Genomic DNA, 25109 nt, shown 5'->3' with positions numbered 1-25109 from the left:
CTTAAGGGTTCAAACCTCTCGAGCTACCTCGTGTTCAGGCTGGCCTCAGCAGTCCCTGAGCCGCAGCCGTCGACTCCGCAGTTTGGGGGCGTAGCAGCCTCTCCCCGACCCCACGCCCCCTCGTGCACCGCGGGGCAGCGGGCCGGCCGAGGAGCCTGGCGGGGCGCACGGACGGACACCGCCTCGCGCATGCTCGGTGCGGCGCGCAGCTCTTGGCAGAGGAGAGGGTTGCTCCGCCGCGGCGTCCGGGGTCTGCAGCAGGGTCGGTGCGCCGCTGCTGCTTGCAGTCGTCCTCCTCGGCAGTTCGCGGGCGCTCTTCCGCTCCCCGAGGCCCCGGCGGCTCCTGCGCGCCCCTATCTGGCCCCCTGCCCCGCGAAGATGGCTGCCGTACGCCGGGCCCGTAGTTACTGCCGCTGCCTGGTGCGCTTCTCTGACCGAGAACTCTGCTAAGCCCCGCTGCAAGCAGGCAGACAGGAGTTAGACACCCGGACACCCAGCACCCACCTCCGAGGGGACGGTGCGGAGGACCCCTGGACTGCGGCCCGCCAGCATGGTAACCTAGGGAGGGTCAGGGGACCTGAGGGGCAGGGCCTGGGTCCCGGGAGGTGGTCAGAGGGAGGAGAGGGAGCCGCGCGTCCAGCAACCCCTAAAAGGGCCCTGGCCTCGGAGGGGGTGCCAGCCCTGACCGCTCCTCCGATTCGTCCTGCTGGACACCCTCCCAGCCGAGCTCTCGCTGTGAAAGCAGGGTTTACGAGACGACGGAGCAAAGGGCCCCTTTTTGCTCCCCGGGGATGTTGAAGCGGTCTTACCTTTACATCAAAAACAGCACCTGAACTGGGGAGGGAGCCCCGGCAAGCAAGAGACACTTGTTGATTGCTCCTTTTCTGCATAGTCGGGTCCCCACAAAGTCCGTTCCAGGCACCCACCCCGGGAGTCCTGGGTGTGAGTTGCACCTGCTGACTGTGAGGCGGCAGTGCCCTAGCTAGGATATTGGCAGGCAGGCTGTCCTGGTCCGATGGAGTTGGCGAGGACCTCGTCTTGCTGCAAGACGCAGAGCGCCTGAGGAGCGTCTGTGCAGTGCAAATGGAGAGGCTGAGCTAAGCAACTGCCAGTTGCTTGGACAGTATTACTTGGACAGTGCAAGTAATACTGGAATATGAAGTCTCGGCCCTCTCTTTCTTGGGCTAGGGGTACCTTGTGTGTTTGAGAAACGTAGCTTTGGCTAGCGCCGAATGAATCAAGTACGAAATGATTGCAAACTTATTTGCTCAAATATTCCTCAATTAAATGGCTGAACTTTGCTTCTGTTTTTAATCTGGCGGGTAGGAGAAACACCTAGTGATTCTGACCCTAAGCTCTCAGGAGGCCTTCTCTGACCAGAGAGCCCTGAACCTCTATGTCTTTTTAATCCCACCCTGTGAAATGCTGACGACTTGAGCTATTGAAGCAGAAAGGTGATATTTAGGTCAAACTCAGTTGTGAAAGATGAAAAGACCTGAGTGGTAGCCAAAGACCTGTTTATCATAAATGTGATGTTCTTGTGGTCCTCCTGCCAAAAAGCAAAGTATTAAATGGGAGTTCAAGGGAGAAGAAAGATGCTGTTTGTGTTACAGGTTTCCTGTTTTGTCATCCTTGGGTATGCATTAAATATAAGTATGGCATTTTCCTCATTCAACCAATTTTTTTTTGATCACTTGTCTTCTTATGGCATATTGTAGACTCTGGTACCTATTAGACCTTCAGTATAGCCAAACCTGTAAAATGATTTAGGATAAACTTTGCCTCCACCTCCCTCTCCCCTCAATTTTTACTTATTTAAGAGAGAATGAGAACTTCCAGCCAATGGTTCACTTCCCAAGTGGTGGGAGTTGGGACTCAATCCAGGTCTCCCTGGATTGGGTAGTAATAGCCCACCCGGTCACTTGGACTATCACCACTGCCTGCTAGGGACTGCATTAACAGGAAGCCAGATCAGGAACTGGAACAGGGTGGGGCCCCAGGTGCCCCAGGATGGAACACAGGCATCTTAACCATTAGCTAAATGCCTGCGCCTAGAAACTTTCAAATGTGAAATGTCACCTACAGAAAGGAACCTTGGGAATCACGAAACCTTTTCACAGATGTCTCTCTTTGCAAATGAGACACGTGAGGCTTGGCCAGGCTGCTACTGTGAATCGAGCAAGAATGTGTTGGCCGTAAGGTTACAGAGATGACTAAGATGTGATGTGTGCCTTCACTGCATGAAACTCTGAAGGAAGTAAAAATATGTAGATATAACCTGGATGCAGATGTCAGAAGGTGACAAAAGGGGCAGTTTGTAGGCAACAGAAAATTCATCTAAGGTGACCTCTGGGCTGTCTTGAGGGATGAGTGGAGAAGAGAGAGGGGGCATTACAGAAGGAGGAGTGTGAGCAGCATATGTCAGAGGACAGACTGAGGAGAGGAGGGAAAGTTCTGGAAGGCCATTTCCTAGGACTGCCAGGCCGGAGTCTCAGAGCAGCCCCTGCAGAGCTCAGTAGCTTGGCGTTTACCTGATAGAACAGATACCTGCTTGCCAAGCTGTGATGTGCTGTACACATATGGCTTCCTTCGTTATGTATTTTTCTACCTGTGGAGGTTTTGGTGGGAAAAGCTCGCTAAGAGCTTTTTTGAAAAAAAAAAAATGTATTGGCAGTACATTAATACTTACACTTTGCAGTTTTCTGGAAATTCACATGAGTTCTTGGTCTCTCAGGGGTTTCTTGACTGATTTATCTTTTATGCTGTTCTCAAGGCACCCTGGCTTTGAATCTGGTTACATGAGATAAAACAGAGAGCAAAGCTTACTTACGCTGTTCTATAATGTGAGCATGTCTGGCTGCCAAGTTCGGTGATCTGTGTTCAGACAGACATGTTTTTCCTGACAACAACTTACAGCTAAAATTTATCATCGCCAAGCTTAATGTCTTGGGAACTAATAAAACTGAGCAGGTTTTCCTGTTCTTTCTTCTAGCTTACTTGCAAGGGCTTTTTTTTTTTTTTTTTTTTTTTTTTTTGCTGTTTATCACATTCCTGTATAGTCCTGAACACATTTAGGACTGCACAAGTTCCTTGTGCCAGTAAGGCTATTATCCAACAGACTGCACTGAAGCAACATCTCTTTCATTGCAAGGCGGGATTCGGTTTATTAAACACTAAGAATAAAAAGGGCCGGAAAGAATCTGGTCTGGGATCTCTGTGAAGCCCCAGGCTGCACAAATTCCAGTCCAGCTTTATTCCACCTTAGGTCTATCCCATATCCAAAAATTGGATTTTTTGGATTAAAAAAAATTTTTTTGTGGAAGCATCACTGTTGTAATTCTCTTACTGCCAAACCTTCCTAGTACATTTGAATATGTTAATGAACAGGTAACAGTCACGTGTAGAAATGTTTAATAATATATCCTATAGCAAAGCTGTTTACTGAGCTGTTAACTATTTTCTGAAGCAAATGTTTTATTTTTAACCACCTAGCAAAGCATTTAAACTAGAGCCCAGCAGAATTGTTTAATTCCACGGGGATTTAAAAAAAAAAAACTGAATTTATCTGTTTGGTGTCATTCAGCTTAGCTGGAGAGAAGCAACTTTGTATCTGCTTAACAGGAAATATAGTATATTTTGTTTTGGAACCTGCTGACCCTTTATGGACATGAAAATCGCTAGGGTTTATTTGTCCTCAGGGGAACCCAGTTGTGTTTGGGACATCTGCCACAGTACTTGCTCAACCTCTACCAAATTTCAGAACACTTCCTGATAAGAGACAACAGCACCTATCTACAGATCCAGCCACAGTTTATGGAGAGTAAGATGGCAAAGGAACATATTTACTTATTACTCAGCAAAATCTCAATCTTGCAGAAAAGTCACCTGGTTTTATCACAAATAATGGTATGAAACAGGGCCTGGTGCAATTGCCTTTCCTCCACTGGGTGGTGGGTTTGTATCCCCACTGCTCCACTTCCATCCAGCTCCCTGTTTTTGGCCTGGGAAAGCAGTAGAAGAGGACCCAAAGGCTTGGGACCCTGCACCCATGTGGGAGACCTGGAAGAGGCTCCTGGCTCCTGGCTTCAGATTGGCTCAGCTCCAGGCATTGTGGCCACTTGGGGAGTAACCAGGAGGTGGAAGATCTTTCTCTCTGTATCTCCTTCTCTCTGTAAATCCGCCTTTCCAATATAAATAAATAAGTAAACAAACAAATAAATAGTATGAACAGAAGGATTATAACATAATCCTTGAAATCCTAACAATCAATTGCATTATGTAGACCTTATTAAGGTCTTGATTTCACAAATTGTGAAATGCATCATCAATAATTGTTGTAATTGGACCATGGGACTAATTTGTTTAAATGTTTTTCTTCTAAAAAAGTCTTTAACAAGCCAGTTGTTTTGTTACTGAACTAAAAGAAAACTTCTGAAATGAAAACTATTAGTATAGATTATAATACTTAATACTCATTGATATGTTAATGGAATTTATTTTATGCTCAGTTGTATCACTTAAGAATGGCAATGAATTTGAGTTGTTTTACATATAATTTGATTTTTGGATGAAGTGAAATGTGAGATTTTCTGGTTGGGGGCGAATGTTAAGGTTGGTGGTGATGTTAAAACTAGTTTGGAGCAGAAAATATATGTTGCATGCTTATTTTCCCAAATGCATCCTATATCCCTGCTGTACGGAGTTCTGCAAACCATTGGCCCAGCAGCAAGCCCCCGGGAGAAAGGAGACTGCTGTGTACCTGCTGCTGATACCATGTGGGTTCTTCCCTGGCAGGCAGAAGCTGAGGAAGATTGTCATTCTGATACTGACAGAGCAGGCGATGCTGATGAAAATGAGAGTCCTGCTGAAACAGACCTGCAGGCATGTTTCTTCAATTACATATTTATTTCTCATTCTATCAGTTCTCATACAATGGCAGTAATTGGTTGTAATTATGGAATAATTATGTAAGTTCTTAAATTTGCATTGTTTTCTATAAAGGGAATATCAATAATTGCTACTGTGTAACTTACTGCATGGGTTTAAAGTATTCAGATTGAGGCTTAAGCACAACTCAAAACCTATCATCGTAAAGAAAAGTTTGATAGGCTTGGCTATGTAAACATTTAAAAGCTATATGTAACAAAAGACGTTAATCCAGTTAAGGAATGGTCCTGGAAGAAGCTACTTACAACATAGGGACTTCTAGATTGACATTCTGCCTGCGTAGAGTACTCTTATAAATTAGTAAGAGCAACACAGACGACTGTGACAGGTAGTGGTAGAAATCATGTGAGTGGCCTTTAAGCATTTGGAGAGATAATTAGTCTCATTAATAATGTAATCAGTTTGATGGATAATGTCTGATGATGAAAACACTCATACATTGTACATGAGGGTAAATTAGCACAGCTTTCTGAAGGGCAGGCTGGCAGTGTGGATTGCAATGAAAAGCGTGGCGGTTGTGCTTCCAGATTAATCCTGAGGAAATGGGGGAGTAAGGATGCATGTGCAAAAATGTTTATCATGTTAGACAACCTGAGTCTCCGTGCTTGTGCAACTTGTTTGGAAGAGGATTGGGAACCAAAGCAGGGCACAGAACGGAGAGCAGAATATTTTTGAAACATCTATATATGCCTCTAAAAAAGCATAAAGCTGAGAGTAATAAACCTGGTCCTGTTGGCTACAGCCCTGTCTGAGAGGAGACGTGCCTCAGCTTGGTTGACCAAGTCGATTGCTGTGTGGAAGACTGATAAAGGGAGCACTCTTGGAATCAAAGCTGTGGGAGGAGGGGGGAGGGCAGCGGTGGTCAGGGCGAGAAGGCCAGCTAGCTGCAAAGTAGCCTTCAGGGGCTGCCTGTGCCCGCCCCGTGGGAGTTCTGAAGCCTGTTAGAGCTGGCCGGAATTGCAGTGAGAGCGAGAGCAGAGTGTGCCAGGCCTTTATCAGCCATCAGTAATAAAATATGGGGCCTGGGAAGACTGTGATCTTGCAGAGGCAGTTCTCAGCAGGGCTGACAGTCCGGAATGTTTGTAGGCAGAACTCCAGGAAGGCGGGCCACAGGTTCTTTATCACTCAGGGGGAATCTGAGCAGCAAACCAGCCTGCCACCCAGGGGCCCTTCCCTTTCTCTTGTAACATTTTTAAATGACTAGTTGGGGGGAAAAAATAACTCCCTTTCTGAATCCATGATTATGAAAGGAAAGACTTTGGACTCACCTATAGAATTTTTTGTTTTTGGCAGTACTGTTAATGTCTTCCAGAGGATGCTTTCCTTAATTATTTGAAGCTGGCAAATACAGGTTTAAGTGATGGCTCACATGCATTTGTAACTGAAGTTTAATTCTCCCAATACCATTAGACTTTTGCTGTATAGAAAGACTAACTTCAAACCAATTTTCATGGGTCTTGAATGTCTTAAGCAGAGGGTTAGTTTGAGAGATAATAGAAGTTTAATGGTTATGGGTAATTTAAGAGACTGTTTTCTGATCTTGAAATGATAACTATGTGCATGAGAGTAGACGTTGGACACATTGATAAGTTCCAGAGCTGTGCCACCCTGCCCCAGTGAAGCCTGAAACACATGTCTGCTTTTAGGCGCAACTCCAGATGTTCCGAGCTCAGTGGATGTTTGAACTTGCCCCAGGTGTGGGCACTAGCAGCTTAGAAACACGACCTTGCAGAACAGCAAGAGGCTCTCAACTGAAAGCAGCAGCAGATACCAAAGGAAAACAAGAACTGGCAAAAGAAGAAGAGTTAAGTATTAAACACATCATCATATTGTCATCGTGTAGTGACATGTGTACATGACATGTAGTTTTTCTTCATATGGAAGAATGTTGATATGTTTGTACGTGCTTTGCTACTTTTTCTACAGATTTGGATAATGTTGCTTCTGTGTGTTCTTCATGGATATGTCTTTTGTTCATTTACATACCTCTGAGATTTACTTGATTGATGTCTCTGAATCAACAGAAACCTTTCCAAGCGGTTTGATTTTATGCCTTTTATTGAACATATTATAATGATATTCTTTATTTTGGAAAAATCTTGAAAGTGTGCATTCTGAAAATGTGCTTGAATGCTGCCTGTCAGTTCACAGTTCATCCCTCCCCTGGTGCTTGTAGGCACAGCACACCTTTTCACATTTCATTGTTTTCTGATGGAAGCTGTCATCTTTACATCATCAAATCCAAGATTAATTTACAGTTAGTCACCAAAGAATTGACATTACTATAATGACTAAAATTTTTCAGGCTTTTCAATTTTAATTTTTATTTCAACATATTAGCAGATTCACAGGCACAGATTAGTCTCTTGCACCCTTCACCCGATCTTCTGCAGTGGTAATATTCAAAAATAAACAGAAGATTGCAAGCTGTAATATTCATGTCATGATAAATTTTGAGTCCATTCAGAGACAAAGGAAGGCAAAGGTTGTCAAAGGTAAACTGAAGAAGATTACATAAGTTGTTTTGAAACAGTTATCCGTGGGTTAGTTACAAGGGTAGCATCAGGGGCCAGTGCAATGCCACAGTTGGGTAACTCCTCTCCCTGCAAGCACCATGATCCCATACTGGTGCTGGTTCTTCCCTGTGACTGGGGAAGCAGTAAAGGATGGCCCAAAGCCTTGGGACCCTGCATCCATGAGGGAGACCAGAAAGAAGCTCCTGACTCCTGGCTCCTGGCTTCAGATTGGCTCAGCTATAGCCAGTTGGGGAGTTAGATCAGCAGACAGAAGATCTTTCTCTCTGTTTCTCCTCCTCTCCATAAATCTGAGATGCCTTTCCAATAAAAATAAAATAAGTCTTTATTAAAAGAGGGGGAGGGTAGCGTCAGCTCCATGTTGACCAAGGACTGCTGGGCGGATGCCCTTGCAGAAGTATCCCTTGTGTCATATTTGGATGGTCTCTACAAGGTTGTAGCTCTGGCAGAGTCTCTTATGGTAGATCTTTTCATCTGACAAATAAACCATGCATGAATGCCATCCCTTCATTAATTTCCAGCTTGATTTTGCCAGAGGTGACTCAGTTTTGTTTCTACTTTTTTAAAAAATGTATTTATTTGAGAGATTTTCCATCTACTGGGTTACTCTTTAGATGATGGCAACATCCAACAGCCAGGCCAGAGCCAGGAGCTTCTTCCAGACCTCCAGTGTTGGTGGTAGCAGCCCAAACACAAGCCACCTTCCTCTGCTTTTCCTAGGCCATCGGAAGTGGAGCAACTAGGACACAAGCTCATGCCCAGCCCATATGGGATTCTGGCATTGCAGGCAGCGCTTAACCCGCTATGTCACATTACTGACCCCGTGACTACATTTGGATTAAGACAGCTTTCAAGGACTGTTTTACTCTCCTTTTTCCCTGTTTCCTATTGGTAGCCACTGGTGTGTTCTCCATTTTATAGTTGCAACAGTCCAAGAATGTTTTATCACTAGAGTTGTACAGTATGTAACCTTTAGAGATAAACTTTCTCCACTTGACCTAAAGCTGTTGAGACCCATCTAGGTTATGTATGTATCTGTAGCAGGTGGTATACTCTAATAAAGATGCACCTCGCTTGTTATAACCACATTCCTTGCTTAGAGAATATTTGAATTGCTTCCAATTTGGGACTATTATGGTTAAAGTTATTATAAATCTTTGGTGCTGTCTTTTGGGTGAAAATAAACTCTCATTTTCTCTGGGATAAATACCCAAGTGTGTAGTTGCTGGGTTCTATGGCAAATGCACATTTGTTTTGAAGGAAATTGCCTAACTGTTTTCCAGATGTGCCATTTTCCCACCATCAGTGTGTGCCAGCTTCTCATCAGCATTTGTTGACTTGATTTTAATTTTAGTGACTTGATCTCAGTGTAGTGATAGATCATTGTGATTTTAATTTGTACTTCCTGACTGTCTAATGTACTTAAATATCTTCTATACTTATTTCCCCTATGCATATTTTCTCTGAAATATCTGTGCTATTCTAATTATGTTCTCGCTATTGAGGTTTGAGAATTCATGTATTCTAAATGCAAGTCTTGTGTTGAATATGTGGCTTATCAATATTTTCTCCCAGTGTGTAGCTTGTTGTTTTATCCTCTTTTTTTTTTTTAAAGATTTATTCATATTATTACAGCCAGATATACACAGAGGAGGAGAGACAGAGAGGAAGATCTTCCGTCCAATGATTCACTCCCCAAGTGAGCCGCAACGGGCCGATGCTGCGCCAATCCGATGCCGGGAACCTGGAACCTTTTCCAGGTCTCCCACGCGGGTGCAGTGTCCCAATGCATTGGGCCGTCCTCAACTGCTTTCCCAGGCCACAATCAGGGAGCTGGATGGGAAGTGGAGCTGCCGGGATTAGAACCGGCGCCCATATGGGATCCCGGGGCTTTCAAGGCGAGGACTTTAGCCGCTAGGCCACGCCGCTGGGCCCTGTTTTATCCTCTTAATGGGAAATTTCACATTTTCAATTTTGATGAGGTTCAGTTTATTTACTTTTTGTGAATCATGATTTTGGTGTCACATATCAGAATGTTGCCTAATCCTGTGTCTTACAAGATTCTTTTTTTTTTTTTCTTGTAAAAGTTTTGTAGGCAGATTTAGCGTTTAAGTTCATGATCCATTTCCATTTTTATGTGAGGGTCAAAATGACTCTTTTCTTTTTTGGTATGGGGTGCTTTTTTGAAGAGCAGGGAGAGAGAGATCTCTCGTGCACTAGTTAACTACCAATCAAACACTTGCAATTACTAGGGCTGAAACAGGTAGACACCAGGGATTCAGAATTCAACCCCTGTCCCTCATATAAGTGACATGGAACCAACTACCCTAGTGGTCAGCCACTTCCTACCAGGGTGCATGTTAGCAGGAAACTGAGCTTGAAATCACAGCCACACCTTGAACTTTGACACTGTATTGTGGATTGTGGAATCCCAAGCAGCATATTCAGAATTGTGCCAAACACCCAACCTCCGGGGTGAATTATTTTGCCTATTGATATCCGCTTGCTCTATGCCACTGACACACCTTAAACTAAAACAAAAATATCGATTGATTTATTTGGAAGAGAGAATTAGAGATGGAGCGAGAGATCTCTTTTATGCTGACCACTTCTCCAATGACCAGCTGGGCCAGGCCTTTCTAAGAGCTTGGAATGCCTTCTCAACATGCCACATGGGTGGCAGGCGCTCAAGTGTTCAGACCGTCTTTCAATGTTTCCCCATGGGCATTAGCAGGTGCTGGAGGGGAAGGAATGCTGGCATCGCGGATAGCTGCTTAACCGCCTGAACCTCAGTATGGGTCCCCATACTCCTTGTTAATACACATTTTCAAAAATTGTTTTTCAATTTTTATAGGCTCGAGAACTCTTTCTAAAAGCAGTAGAGGAAGAACAGAATGGAGCTCTTTACGAAGGTAAAACCCCATTGCTGAGGGTCTGGTTGTAGTGGGATTTATGAGTAACAGCTCTGCTGCACTTTTTCTTTTTTTCTCTAGAACATATTTGTCATAGTGTCATAATTTTGGAATTATTTTAAATCAAAAATTGTGTATCTGCATAACCTATCTTTAAAATATATTATGAGGGAATATGTTGAGCAGATAAAAAATGTTTTCTGTACTTTTAGTATTTTTCATGAATGAACTGTGTTCATTTTAAAATAGGATAGCTTCCATTTATAGGTGAAAATTACTTCATAGAAAGGGATCTAATTGATCAGATGAACATATATTTGTTTTCTAATTTTTATTTTACTAAAGCGATATGCTTTGGCTTTTTGTCTGTTTTAATAATCCAATAGAAATGTGTTAGTAAGCAAAATTATAGACCTATTTATAGTGGTAGGTTCGGAATTACGCTTTTATGTTATGATAGCAAAGACACTGAGGCTTGGGAAAAACACCTGTGTTTGAATTGTTTGAAAATACTCCCTGAGTTACTGCATTTATTTGCAAGATTGTTCTAGGGATATTTCTTGGGCAGATTTTAAAAGTGTCCAGGTGGTTGAGTGTCTGTGCAGATTCCCATCTGTACTTGACATTCAGTAACTCACCCAGAATAATAGAATATAGATAGAATGCTTGTATGTGCAACTGATAGATTGTATTGAAAAGGAGTTAGGTGTGACAGTTGTAGGTTGTAGAGAGGTATCTTCATGAGGAGAGCTTATTACTGAATATCATAGCTTAACTGAATGAGAGACAGTCTGGCTAAAGAAAGTTGGATTTGTAGGGTAAATTCCAGAAAACTCTTCCTCAGGGAAGTATCTATCTCCAACTCTGTCATTGAAGTTTGTGTACAAGTATTTCTGTTGGGGTGACCGCCATTGCATTTTCAGAGACTGAAGAAAAACAACCACATAAAATCAATTCTGTTTGTGTGTGAGTGGGTGTGCAAATGAGGGAGAAGGGCTACAACAAAAGAGTAAAATATAGCAACCTCAGTTTTAACACCACGTTAGCCTTTTAAAATTTTTCTTTCTGAGTAGTAAAAAATGTGGAAGCAAGTTGATTCATTGAATTACCAAGTTGCATGTAGAAAAAGATAATTTGGTTGTTAAAAAGTTACCAAATTAAACCACAGTTAAAGGTAAATTGCTGAAGTATGTGGTCATAGCTAATTTAGCTTTATTTCTTCTTTTAGCCATCAAGTTTTATCGTAGGGCTATGCAACTTGTACCTGATATAGAGTTCAAGATTACTTATTCCCGGTCTCCAGACGGTGATGGCGTTGGAAACAGCTAGTGCGTATATAATCTGATGGACAATAATGCATAGAGTCTGTTAACGTTAAGAGTCTTTGCCCTGTTGACCCTTGGTGAGATAGAAGATGGTGCTAATTCTGTTAACCTGCGTAGTCTGTAGTATATCCTTGTTCATAAAAGTTGTAGAAAAATTGTTAATGGGGGAATTTGAAGACTAAAATATTCATGCACATTTTAAAATAGAAACAGCAAAATTGAAATAAAATGTTATTTTTAATGCAAGAAGTCACTATTGGAAATAAATTAGCCATGTTTAAACTTTGAAACCTAAAATATTCACATGTAATTAGGTTAAATTTAAAAAAATGTTAATAGTTGAACTTGCGTGCTGAATATGTAGAATTTCATTATACTAGTCTTTTCATATATTTTTAAGGTTTACATTTTAAAATTGTTTTTAATTTTATTAGATTGTTGCTTAACTATAGCAAGACTTTGTTCTCTTAATATGTGTGGGCAAAACATTATAAAAGTTCTAAATATTTTGAATGTACCAGTACAGGCTTTAAGCATTCTTAAAAGGAATCATATTTCAGTGCCTGGCTACCACTTTACCACTTGTATCACAGTCATGTAGTGACATTTCATTTTCAAATGGAAAAAGATGAGAAGTAGTTGTTTTTTTTAAAGATTTATTTATTTTATTAGAAAGGCAGATTGACAGCAAGGAGGAGAGACAGTCAGGAAGATCTTCCATCTGATGATTCATTCCCCAAGTGGCCGGTATTAGAACCGGCGCCCATATGGGACCCCGGGCGTTCAAGGCGAGGACCTTAACCATTATGCTATCACGCTGAGTGCGAGAAGTAGTTTTAAATCTATACTTTTGAAACTGTTTGTAAGAGAACTAGAAAATTTATGTTAATCCCTTGTTCCTGAAAAATCTTACAAGTTGATGTTAGCAGGGAAGGGAGTTTGTACCTCTAAAAAATTCCAGATTTAATAACCATAATGTAAGAAAAGTAATTTTGGCAAAAAGCTGTTACCTTTCAAAATTTTGCAAGTTGTTGCCTTTGTGCCTAATATACTTATTTGCCAGTGTGTGTAACTGCATTTGGTATTACTACTTAATCTTTTGGATCAGCCATATCGAAGACATCCCAACAAAGTCAGTTGTATTTATCTGAACTTTTTTGGTTAGTGATGATATTCACAAAATTAGAGTTAGTAATGTAAAACAGTTTGTAGTTAAAATTGGACTTTTTCTAAATGTTCTTTAAATTTGTTAATCTAGCTTTTAGTCAGCTTTATAAATAGTCTTGAGTGCTGTTAAGGAAGATTGTATTAAAGCACTCAAGAAAGCATTTCTTTCTCTCCCACCCATTTAAACAAACCTATAAGGTGTAAACATTTTTTTTCCTTACCAGATCTCATGATGAACTTAGAATTTTTCTGTTTTGTTTTGTTTTTTGTTTTTTTCCTGTGCCAGTAGAGTATGTTTTACTTCCTAGTTTCTAATTTTATCCAAATCAAAGCCTTTTGCTAAGTCTGATCATCTTTACTGGTTAGTGTAAGCAAAAATGGGAAGCTAGATCTTTTTTGTTGTTGTTAAGAACTGTTAACTACACACTTAAATGTGTTAGTAGATGACTTGTGAACTATAAGAATTTTTTCAAATTAGATATTTAGTTAAGAAGGCACATCTATTAGAAAAATCTTGGTAAGTACTTAAGATGACATGTCCATATTTGATTTTTATTAAAAAAAATTTGGAGTGGCTTAAGATCACTTACTGGCAAAAGCTTTTGAAATTTTTGTGACAACTGATGGAATCTCTGAACAAAAACTGACCATTTAAATCTCAACACTTGTATCCCAAGATCCTAAGTCTTTCTGGGTGATAATTGCTAAAGATTTTTGTTTGAAAAACTTGATGCAGTACTTCTTATCAAGGCAGGATAAACAGTTATCACTTTTTTGTTGTTGTTAAATAACAAGACAGTTTGCTTTTAAGGGAGTTTTCTAAGGCAGATTTGACAATGTTATGAAAAACGAGTTTCTGAATGGAAAAAGCACTTCATGTATTCACTGCTCGCTACATTTCAGCATAGAAGATAATGATGATGATGGCAAGATGGAGGATCTCTTGTCCTACTTCCAGCAGCAACTCACATTTCAGGAGTCCATGCTCAAACTGTGTCAGCCGGAGTTGGAGAGCAGTCAGACTCACATATCAGGTGTGTGTGTGCGGTCATTCCACATCTCAGGGTACTTGACCATAGACTGAAATGTTCTAGGCTTACGTGGGTGGGTGATTGATGTCTTCATTCAAAACATGGTGGACGATGAAGTTATAATTGCTGATTGAACTGGAAAGCTTTGGGAAATCTGAAGCCTTGTGGAATTAGTTACTGCCATGCTTCAAGCATATCATATTTTAAAAGAGGTCTCGTAGGGTGCATGAATTGTTGAGGTAACCCTAAGAAGGTTGGAGGGATACTATTATGGTGAAGCATTTCAGTTAAGCAATAGTCCCAAAGCAACCTGAGTCTTCAGACATGAACGTGTTATTTTATGTGTTAACTATTGTATAATTGGAATTTCTCAGAGAAAGGGAACTTAAAAATTTTAAGGAGACTAATAATAGCTTTCAGGTATTAATGATGTGAATTTCACAAGTATACAGTAAAATATTTTTCTTACATGTTTTAACATTTCTCAGTGAAAAAAAAATGTTGCAAAGGAAAAGGTGCTTTAGAAAAGTAGCTTCAGATCTATACTGAAAAAGGTGAAGATCAGAGTCTTAGGTTAGGAACTATTAATTCCTGTTGAGTAATAGCTTGTGCTGTGGCACTGAGCAATACAGAAGGTGTGAGGTGTTAGTTTCTAAGATCCTAGGGATGCACGATGCACTGGGAGAGTGGCTGTGACGATGGAATGACTAAGGGAGACTCAAGAAGGATGGTTTTCTTCTACAGCGTTGCCGATGGAGGTCCTGATGTACATCTTCCGATGGGTGGTTTCTAGTGACTTGGACCTCCGATCGTTGGAGCAATTGTCCCTGGTATGCAGAGGATTCTATATCTGTGCCAGGTACTTGCTTGATTTGAAAACAACTGAAGCAATGGGGAAAAAAGAGTATGGTCTTTTGCAAATTTAAAAAACTTTTATGTTTAATATTGTTGACATGGTTGAGAGAGATGCATGTCCATGTGGGCCTCTGATCAAGGTGGGGGGGTTGAGTTATAGAGGAAGGTAGGTGGGACAGATGTTCTTTTTAGTTCCTTTTCTTTTGGTCTTTTGCAAATTTTCACGAAAGTATGTGACTGGTGTTCTAGGTAAAAGCTTAAAATGAAGAGAGATTTTGGTAAGCTATACTTAATGTGATTTAAAGGTTACATGCTTGGTTTCCAGGGTATAGAGTAATAGTAGAATGTCATATGTACTGCTTCCATACAGTTTGCATATCAGCTTTATTTATTTAATTAAAAGGCAGAGTTACGAGAAGGAAGAAGAAGAGAGATAGTGAGAGATCTTTCATCCATTGGTTCACTGCTTAAATAACTGCAGTGGCAGGGCCTGGACCAAGCTGAAGCCAAGAGCCTGGAGCTGATTTTGGGTTTCTTATGTGGGTGCTTAGGCACTTGGAGTATCTTCAACTGCTTTCCCAGGCTCATTAACAGGGATCTGGATGGGAAGTGGAGCAGTTGGGACATGAACCAGATGCTTGTGTCACAGATGGAGGCTTAAGTTGCTATGCCACAACATTGGCCCCAGAATTTTGTTGCTTCTTAAGACTAAACAGTGTTTTAATTGTGTATATGATTGTATACCACATTTTATTTACTCCTTTCACCCATTAAAAGACACATATGTTGATTTCATATATTGTTTTTTATGAATAGTGTGATACTAAGCATGGGAGTACAAATTACTATTCATTATGCTGATTTCTTTTCCTTTGGACAGATACGCAGCAGTGAGATGGCTACATCATATTGTTTTCTGAAATAATCGGAGTCTGATTGAAAAATCAAAGTTTCACTGTGTCACATAATACAATGTAATTAATGAAGTAAAAATAATAAATAATTTAAAAAAAACATGAAAAAAAAAAAAGAAAAATCAAAGTTTATTCTGCTAGTCAAATCAACTACTAAAATTTGGGAACAACAGTCCTGTTGCCTGAAGTGACTGTTTGGCAAGACTAAATTCAGTTAAAGACTTTGTACTTTTGCAGAAGGATAAGTGCATGCATCGAATCAGGTTTAAGACAATACAGGTTTATGGGTTATCAATCATATATGAATGAAAAGCTGAAGAACATGGGGCCGCAGCCACTGCCTGAGGTACTGGCATCTCGTGTAGGATGCTGCTTTGAGTCCTGCTCCATTTCCCATCCAGCTCCTTACTGATGCACCTGGGCAGGGCAGCAGAAGACAACCCAAGAACTTGGGCCCCTGGATGGAGACCTGGATGGAGCTTGTCTCCTGGCCTTGTCTGGCCCAGTTGTTGTAGCTATTTGGGGAGTGAACTAGTGATGGAAGATATCTCTTTCTTTCCCTCTCTCTCTCTTTCTCTTTGCCTTTCAAATAAATCATAAAAACCATGTGAGGGACTCCTGGTAACTGTTAGCAGACTTGCTTATTGATTCAGAGACATATAACCTAAGGGAGCTGTGTTTCATGAAGTGTATACTGGGAAAAGCTAGCAATGAGGTAGGTCATGAATCAGTCTTCGTACAGTGGCCCTCAGGCTTCAACTTCACTCTTCTTAGGGTACCTTGAAAGGTTATTTTATCTAGTATCTAGCTGCAGGGGCATCTGTGCAGAACACAGAGGGCATCTAGGTAGACTTGGGCCTCTACAGTCACTGTTTAAATATGCAATATGATAGTCCTTTGTTTCATATTTTGTGGAAATGCAGTACTGTTTTCCATGACTGTTAATTTACATTGCCATCAACAATGTATAAGGATTCCCTTTTTCTGCATCAGTGCCAAAGCTTGCTGTTTTTTGTCTAATATCAGCCATTTTAAACAGGAAAGGAGTAATATCTCATTGTTTTTAATTTGCATTTTCATGATGACTAGTTATGCTGAGTTTTCATACATCATCTGTCTTATGAGAAATGTTTGCTCATGTCTTTTGCCCATTTTCCGTCACTATTTTCCTACCATTGAATTCTTTATATATTTTGGATACACTTTTTTTTTTTTTAAGAGAGATTTGTTTACTCATTTTGAAAGTCAGATCTTCTGGGCCTGGAGGCATAGCCTAGTGGCTAAAGTCCTCGCCTTGAACGTGCCGGGATCCCATATGGGTGCCAGTTCTAACCCCAGCAGCTCCACTTCCCATCCAGCTCCCTGCTTGTGGCCTGGGAAAGCAGTCGAGGACGGCTCAAAGCTTTGGGACCCTGCACCCGCGTGGGAGACCCAAAAGAATTTCCTGGCTCCTGGCTTCGGACCGGCACAGCACCAGCTGTTGCGCTCACTTGGGGAGTGAATCATCGGATGGAAGATCTTCCTCTCTGTCTCTCCTCCTCTCTGCATATCTGACTTTGTAATAAAATAAATAAATCTTAAAAAAAAAAAAAAAAAGAAAGTCAGATCTTGCAACCACTGATTCACTTCCCAGATGGCTGCAATGGCTACAAGTGGGCCAGGCTGAAACCAGAAATCAGGAACTTCATCTGGGTCTTTCAAATGGGTGGCTGGGTCCCACACACTTGGGCCATATTTCACTGCTTTTCCCAGGCCATAATCAGGGAAGCCGAATTGAAAGCAGAACAGCTGGGACATGAACTGGAGTCGTGTGGGATGCCAGGTCACGGGCAGTAAGTAGCTTTACCTGGTCCACCGCAGTTCTAGCCTTCCACATAACTTTTGAGAGGATAGTTTTTCTTCAGCCTTCACAGGTTAAGCTTACCTGGGCGTTGGTCGAGGCAGTGGGACGGCTCTGGCAGGTCTAAATTGGAGTAGTGTTCAGTCCTTCCTGGCTTTCTTTGCTTTCATTTCTAATGTGAATGGCACAGTTCAGACAGTAATGCAGTTTCACATGTAGCGTGGAAGATGCTTCTAGTGTCGAGGCCTCCACCCTGTTTCTAAAGATGAACTTCTTAATGGCCTTGTCCTTGGGCATACATGGACACAGACTGTACGTGGCTATGCCCTATTTTCATTACTGTTTCATTTCTGTTCCTTTTTTGTCATCTTGGGAGGAAGGATCTAAGAGATAGTTATTGCTATGTTGGGCCCTCTTATTTATGATTTCCTATATATGAGATCTTTAAATGAGGATGGTTCAACTTCTTCCTTGTTAATTTAATGCTTTTTGTTTCTTTGTGTTGAACAATGGCCTTGACTAGGACTTAAGTACTAGTTGAATAGAATTGTTGAGAGCGGTTGTCTTTGTCTTGTTGCAGATCTTAGAAGAAAAGCCTCTAGCTTGTTCTAGTTCAGTGTGATATAAGTTATTGCTTTGTCCTATATGGCCTTGTTGCGTTAAAATACATTGCCTACATATATGACTTGGTGTATTTTTTGTTCTTAAGCCATAAGGGGTGTTGAATTTTATTGAATGCTTTTTCTATATTTATTGAAATGATCATTTGATCTTTTTGTTACATTCTGTGAAATATTTATTGGTTTGTATATGTTGAACCATCATTACTTCTCTGAGATGGATCCTATTTAGTGAGGGTAGATACATTTAAAATTAGTTTTGCAGTATATATATTTTTTAACTTTTGGAAAGTTTTAGATGATGCTTACATAGATGATCAGGGTGGGATTAAGGGTTAGGGGAAAGTGGGGGACAAGGGGAGAAGCCACACCCAGCCTCCCAACTGCCCCAGTACCCAGGGATGGGCAATGGCCACCTGATAATCAAGCCAAGGTCCCTATGTGACGCATGCTGCAAAGGTTCTGCCCAGGTGGTTTCAATAGTTTTGAAATGTTGTTGATCTCACTGATCCAAGGATGAGGGAACCCTTCCAATGTCCATTAGCTGACATAGTCAACCTTAGAGTCTCCATTGACCCAGATATTTGCCGTCATCATTTGGCTGGGGTAGTTGTCCAATTTGTTCTGTTCTTCCTCTGCTATGGTTCCAAGCCTGGCCTGGGTCCTTGGGCCCACCTGCACTGTGCATGCTGGACCTGTGAACCCTGTGGGTGTAGGTCCAATGGGCCCTGCGTCAACTTGGGGCAGGGCCCACAGACCCAGCAACCACCACGCAGAAGAGCCAAGGACCCCCACCCCTGGGATGCTGATTGATATTTGTGCTGAGGTGCAACAATTCTGTCTCTCTTCTTAGCCCTTGGAAGAGTGTGTCATAGGTGCTCATCAAATACTTAGTGAATAAATTGGAGTGATAGCAAAACTGTATGTCTGCATATGTTAAGGATTTGCCTCTTAAATGTATTGATTTTGTGTTTGTGTTATTTAGAGACCCTGAAATTTGGCGTCTGGCTTGCTTGAGAGTTTGGGGCAGAAGCAGTATTAAACTTGTTCCATACACATCCTGGAGGGAGATGTTTTTAGAGCGGCCTCGTGTTCGATTTGATGGTAAGCTGGACTCAGCAAAATTCAGGAGAAATCATTTTTCAAACTGATTTAAACAAACTCTTAGCTTTGATTTTCTCTGTTGGACCTAAGTACTATATTTAATAGCAACTACAGTAAAAATATGATGCTAATTTTTTAAATTATTATGCTTTTTATAAAAAAATTTTCTCTTTCCTTAGGTGTGTATATCAGTAAGACCACATACATTCGTCAGGGGGAACAGTCTCTTGATGGTTTCTATAGAGCCTGGCACCAAGTGGAATATTACAGGTACAACTGTACTAAAATGAGTGAGTGGAAAATTCTCTCCAAGTATTGGTTTATTAGTTATTTAGACATCTGCTCTCTGTTGCTTTTGACTCATTGACACAGTGGCCTGCAGTCTCTTCACCTAGTGTTTAACATAAACTGCTGTCCAAAAAAACCAAAGGGTTAGTTAGACTCACACAGTTCCTTAAGAGTGCTCCTTGTCTTTTGCCTTCTAGTTTACTAAACATTACTGTACTTGAGAAATAAGTGAATTAACCATTGAGTATTGCTGGCTCTCACTCTTTCAAGAAAGACGTAACTTTTAAGATTTATTTATTTTGGGCCCGGCGGCATGGCCTAGCGGCTAAAGTCCTCGCCTTGAAAGCCCCGGGATCCCATATGGGCGCCGGTTCTAATCCCGGCAGCTCCACTTCCCATCCAGCTCCCTGCTTGTGGCCTGGGAAAGCAGTTGAGGACGGCCCAATGCATTGGGACACTGCACCCGCGTGGGAGACCCGGAAGAGGTTCCAGGTTCCCGGCATCGGATCGGTGCGCATCGGCCCGTTGCGGCTCACTTGGGGAGTGAATCATCGGACGGAAGATCTTCCTCTCTGTCTCTCCTCTGTATATATCTGTCTGTAATAAAATGAATAAATCTTTAAAAAAAAAAAAAAAAAGATTTATTTATTTTTATTGGAAAGGCACATCTATAAAGAAAAGGTGAGAAAGATCCTACATGCACTGGTTCACTCCCCAGGGGACCACAATGGCCAAGTAGAGCCGATCTGAAGCTCACAGCTTCTGCACATGAGTGTAGGGTTCCAAAGCCTTGGGCCATCCTCAACTGTCTTCCCAGGCCACAAGCAGGAAGCTGGATGGGAAGCGGGGCAGCTGGAACACAAACCAGCATCCAAATGGGATCCCAGTGCTTACAAGGAGAGGACTAGCCCAGTTGAGCCATTGTGCTGGGTCCCACACATAACTTTTTTTGAAAAAAATTATTTTTATTTGAAAAGCATATTTACAGAGAGAGATCTTTGATCTGCTGGTTCATTCCCCAAATGGCCAGAGAGGAGCCAGTCCAACGCCAGGTTCCTGGAGCTTCTTTCAGGTCCCCCACATGGGTGCAGGTTGCATCATCTTCCGCTGTTTTTCCAAGAGTCGTGTTAGCCGGGAGCTGTATGGATGTGGAGCATTCAGGACTCAAAACAGCACCCATATGAGATGATTGCAATGTCGGCTGAGGTTTAATATACTACACCATGGCGCTGGCTCTAGTGTGTAACTTCAACTAGAGCAGTATTTAATCCAATTTTTCTTTAATAAAACTAAAACATACACAGTGGCAACTAAGGAAAGTAGTGAAATGTCTTCAGTTCCATGTTACTGAACTGACACATTGTCAGCCGTGTTCACTTTTATGTTTTTTCAGGTCTTTGGCACATGTCATTTCAGCTATGGTTTCACGCCTGTGAATAGGTTGGTGCCATGACCACTGCTCTGGTGTGTTTTCTTTTTACACAGGTATTTAAGATTCTTTCCTGACGGCCATGTGATGATGCTGACGACCCCTGAGGAACCTCAGTCCATTGTTCCCCGCTTAAGAACTCGAAATACCAGGTAATATTTTTCTAGACCTATCTAGTCCATGTTTTATTTATCTCTAGTCCTTGCAGGGGGTGGAAGGTTGGAAGGGTGGAAGGGTGGGGCTCTGGGGCCTCGCCCTAGAAGGTCTACTTCTGCATCTTCCAGTCTATGAAATGAAAGCTTACATTCCAGCTCATTCTTTTCAGGCAAGTTGAGGAAACACTCTTATTATTCATTACTTTCTAGATGTCTTAAATCTGTTATTATATATATCATAAGATTTTGTTTTGTTTTTTAGAACCGATGCAATTCTACTGGGTCATTATCGTGTAGCACAAGATATAGACAATCAGACAAAAGTGTTTGCTGTAATAACTAAGAGGAAAGAAGAAGTGAGTATGTGAGGTGGAATTGCGTTTTGTTTTTTTGCTTTGTTTTGTTTTTGTAGTTCAGTCATCTCTTCATTCAAGCATTCTCAATTAAAATAAAAACTATTGTGTCTTTTCACAAAGTCTGTGTAACATTTCTTTGAAGAGAACCAGAGAGTTTTCTAACAGGTGGTTATCTTTAATTGGATCAGCTTGCTTTTCTCGGGGTGGATTTCTTTCTGGTTCAATGTTGTTACACATGAAAATGTAGGGATAGGGTCCGGCACAATGGCTAAATGGTTCAATCTTCACCTTGCAAGTGCCAGGATCCCAGATGAGCCCCGGGTCATGCTCCAGCTGCTCCACTTCCATCCAGCTCCCTGCTTATGGCATGAGGAAGCAGTGGAGGTGGGGGCCTGTTTTTATTAAATCTTGGGAGAGCAGCTCTGGGGAATAATAAGATACACCTGTATATGAATTCGGCTCTTCTAATTCTTGAATTAGAGATTGTTTTCCTTCCTACAGTGACGCATACAGGTTACTGTCTCACATGGAATGTCTTAGAACTTAATTTCTACTGGAAATACACTATAGCAAATTTTCTGCTTTATGCTCTTTTAAAGGAAAAGTATGCCATACAAATTTAATGACTGATGTTATGCTAGAATGCTTCAAGTTCTCAGATTGGGGATCTGTTTTTTGTTGTTTTTTTTTTCATAGCCTTTGTCCATTTGCACTTTTCTGGTTCTTTTTAAAAGACAGAATATAGACCCAAGAAGGTCAAATAAATTAAATCTTAACACAAATATGTAATTAGTTGTAAATATTAGTAACTAGGGCAAGTATGGAGTCTCTTTTAAAAAAAGTTTGGGGCCAGCATCATGGCTCAACAAGCTATCTTCTCCCTTCAATCCCTGGCATCTCATATGGTTGCCAGCTTGTGTCCTGGCTGCTCTACTTCCCGTCCAGCTATGTTTGTGGCCCAGGAAAGCTGTGGAAGATGGCCCAAGTCCTTGGGACCCTGCACCCAAGTTGGGTGCCCAGAAGAAGTTCCTGCTTTGGATCGGTTCAGCTCAGCCATTGCAGCCACCTGGGGAGTGAGCCAGATTCCCTCTCTCCTTCTGTCTGCCTTTTGAACAAAATATGCTTAAATCTTTAAAAGAAAAAGTTCATGGAATATTCATACTATGAGTGAGTCTCAAAATTTTCTGTATCAAGGTATCTTTTTAAATCCATTTTCCTTGAATATTTTGAAGCTCCCTCGTTTTATACATGTGAAGTTAACTGAACAAGAAAATCATTTATTTTTAAAGTATGTAACAGTTTTCAAGGCACTCTGATGATGTCCAGGACATTCAATATATTATTTAGTGTCATTCTTGCGTAGTATATAACTTGCATAACATGTAACGCTTACTACAGATTTGTAAGCTAAATGTCAATTTTTTTTTTTTAAACAGAAGCCACTTGATTACAAATACAGATACTTCCGTCGTGTCCCTGTACAAGAAGCAGAACAGACTTTCCATGTGGGGCTACAGCTGTGCTCCAGCGGCCACCAGAGGTTCAACAAGCTCATCTGGATACATCATTCTTGTCACATTACTTACAAGTAGGTGAATGCAAGAAAAACAGATGTTTTGAACTCCACAGAGTTAGCATCTTATTATAACACACAACTTCCTTGCAATATTTATAAAAGTCACTGGGATTTCTGCTTTCATTTGTTTTCTGTCTTGTTAGGCAAGGATATAAATGATTGGGGGAGCAAAACTTCATCCCCTGATTTCCTGCCTATAGTGTCACTGCTGATCATGCAAATATCAAATTCTAATCTAGGAAGATAATTCTTCCTAAAATATCTTAGGAGCCTTAAAGTGTCTCTTGCCTTTCACTTAGAAATTCTGCTTTCAGGAATCAGTTAAAAATACCACAACATAACTTTGAGGTGAGAAACACCACCAAGAGGCTAAGCTTTGCAAAGGGAAACGCACACATCTCATCGTGTTAGCTGCAGGAAAAAGTCCTCCTAGACGCCGGTCAGTCAGAAAGCTCCAAAGAGCCTGAGGCGTGGGCAAGAAACACTAGAGAAGTATTTCTAGGGGGACTGGGTCTGGTAGTGGATTGATGAGCGTTTAATCTTTATACCTTAAAACTCAAGTTTTCTGCAATGTGCTTGTGTCATTTAGGATTTACTGAGGTAAGTCATAAATAAAGGCCAACCTGAGCTTCAGCCTACAAGCCTGGCAGCATTTGGAAGGAGCCATTGCCCCCGGTGACTGTGTGCTTGCTCTGCAGGTCCACCGGGGAGACTGCGGTCAGCGCTTTCGAGATCGACAAAATGTACACGCCCTTGTTCTTCGCCAGGGTGAGGAGCTACACAGCCTTCTCAGAGAGGCCGCTCTAGGGCGCCAGGCCCAGGCCTCGCTCCCTGTCGCATGAGTAAGCATCCATAGTGCAGAAGCACCTAAGTTATAAGTGTATATATATACATATATATATATACAATATATATATATGGGATTGGAACTTATTTTAAACTGTTCTTTGAAGAAGAGTATAAATTGATTATTATTGTTATTATTTTTATTTAAGGGGATAGCTGATTCTTGGGTTGTTTTGTTTTGGAATTAAGAAGTTGAAATCATAAGTTTTTCAAAGCTCATTTATGTTGTAAGAAAAACCTCAATGGGGTTTGAATCATGTCCTGCTCCAAGCGGATTCCTGTCCCATAAGTCGTTGTCTTCTGCCTGATCATCCTAGTATTAAAAGGTGGCAGGGAGAGCGCCCATGAATCATTATTTTACTTCTTGCATGACATAGTGTCTTCGCACTAAAGGCCCAAAATGTGAAAATCTGTTCTGGATTTGTTTGAAACTGTTTGACCAATAAAGATCATAAAAAAAGTTTCTTTCAAGAAGAATAAATTTGGATGGCCTGTTAAAAATGTCAGAATATTTAATAAAAGTCAAGAGGCTTACCAATCATTTCCTCGTTTCCTCGTTTCCTCATTGATCTTCATGTTTGGGCACAGCCCATCGATAGCTTGGCCTTAGCTCAGGCTTTTACAGAGGTGTAAGGCAGGAAGAGAATCCCTCAACAAGTTCAGCCAATCGGCTTCTTCTTCCGTATAAAAACCTAAGTGGGTTGTCTCGTGTGATCCTATCCTCTCCCTCCCTGTATCTCCCAGCCCCTGCCTCTGTCCTCCCTTCCCCTCCAGCTCTCCTCTCTCGTTCCTTCTCATCCGCTGCCTTTCTCACACCCTCCTTCTCCCTCCCTGTCATCCTCTACATTCTGCCTTTCATCATCATCATCTTCCCTCTCATCATCTCTCTCTTATCCACTCCCCCTCGCCGCCCATCCTCTCTCCCTGCCTCATCCTGACCCTGTCACTCCCTCTCTGCCCCTCACCTCCTGTTCATCTCCTTCTCTCCTTCCTCTCTTGGCTCTCATCTTGTCATTCTCACTTCCTCTCCTCTCCTTCCCTCTTCTTTCATCTGCTTTCTTCCTCTGTCTCTCTGCTGATGCCCCCTCTCATCTTCTTGCTGCTCTCTTTCACTCTCACGCGTCCACTCTCTCTCACTGCCTCTTTCTCTTGCTGTCTCACCCTCTGTAACCCCCCCTCATTCTCTCGCTCTCCTAGGTCCCATCGTTTC

The 25109-nt window shown here is 41.6% G+C and overlaps 2 protein-coding genes across 4 annotated transcripts; both read left to right on the top strand.

The window, feature by feature from the left end:
* Window positions 1-21: 21 nt before the first annotated feature.
* LOC131479922 (uncharacterized) lies at window positions 22-450 on the top strand. The gene has a single exon (XM_058662141.1). It carries the CDS (start codon window positions 190-192, stop codon window positions 448-450), a length of 261 nt encoding a protein of 86 aa, XP_058518124.1. The 5' UTR covers window positions 22-189.
* An 87-nt stretch (window positions 451-537) lies between these two features.
* On the top strand, window positions 538-24281 carry FBXO9 (F-box protein 9). Of its 3 annotated transcripts, none has more exons than XM_058662124.1 (13): window positions 538-553; window positions 4795-4881; window positions 6594-6752; window positions 10336-10393; window positions 11622-11721; window positions 13789-13919; window positions 14661-14775; window positions 19131-19249; window positions 19429-19519; window positions 21023-21118; window positions 21384-21477; window positions 22914-23065; window positions 23752-24281. In XM_058662124.1, the coding sequence occupies exons 1-13, from the start codon at window positions 551-553 to the stop codon at window positions 23858-23860; spliced, it is 1314 nt and encodes a 437-aa protein (XP_058518107.1). In that variant the 5' UTR covers window positions 538-550; the 3' UTR covers window positions 23861-24281. The 3 variants fall into 3 exon arrangements, with proteins under 3 accessions (XP_058518107.1, XP_058518099.1, XP_058518112.1); XM_058662116.1 differs by lacking the exon at window positions 538-553 and adding an exon at window positions 3888-3906; XM_058662129.1 differs by lacking the exons at window positions 538-553; window positions 6594-6752 and having other exon boundaries at window positions 4586-4881.
* Window positions 24282-25109: the final 828 nt, after the last annotated feature.

The sequence above is a fragment of the Ochotona princeps genome, chromosome 1 (assembly GCF_030435755.1).
Source record: "Ochotona princeps isolate mOchPri1 chromosome 1, mOchPri1.hap1, whole genome shotgun sequence".
In the NCBI taxonomy this organism is placed as follows: Eukaryota; Metazoa; Chordata; class Mammalia; order Lagomorpha; family Ochotonidae; genus Ochotona; species Ochotona princeps.
This window is presented reverse-complemented; position numbering and strand designations above follow the sequence as displayed.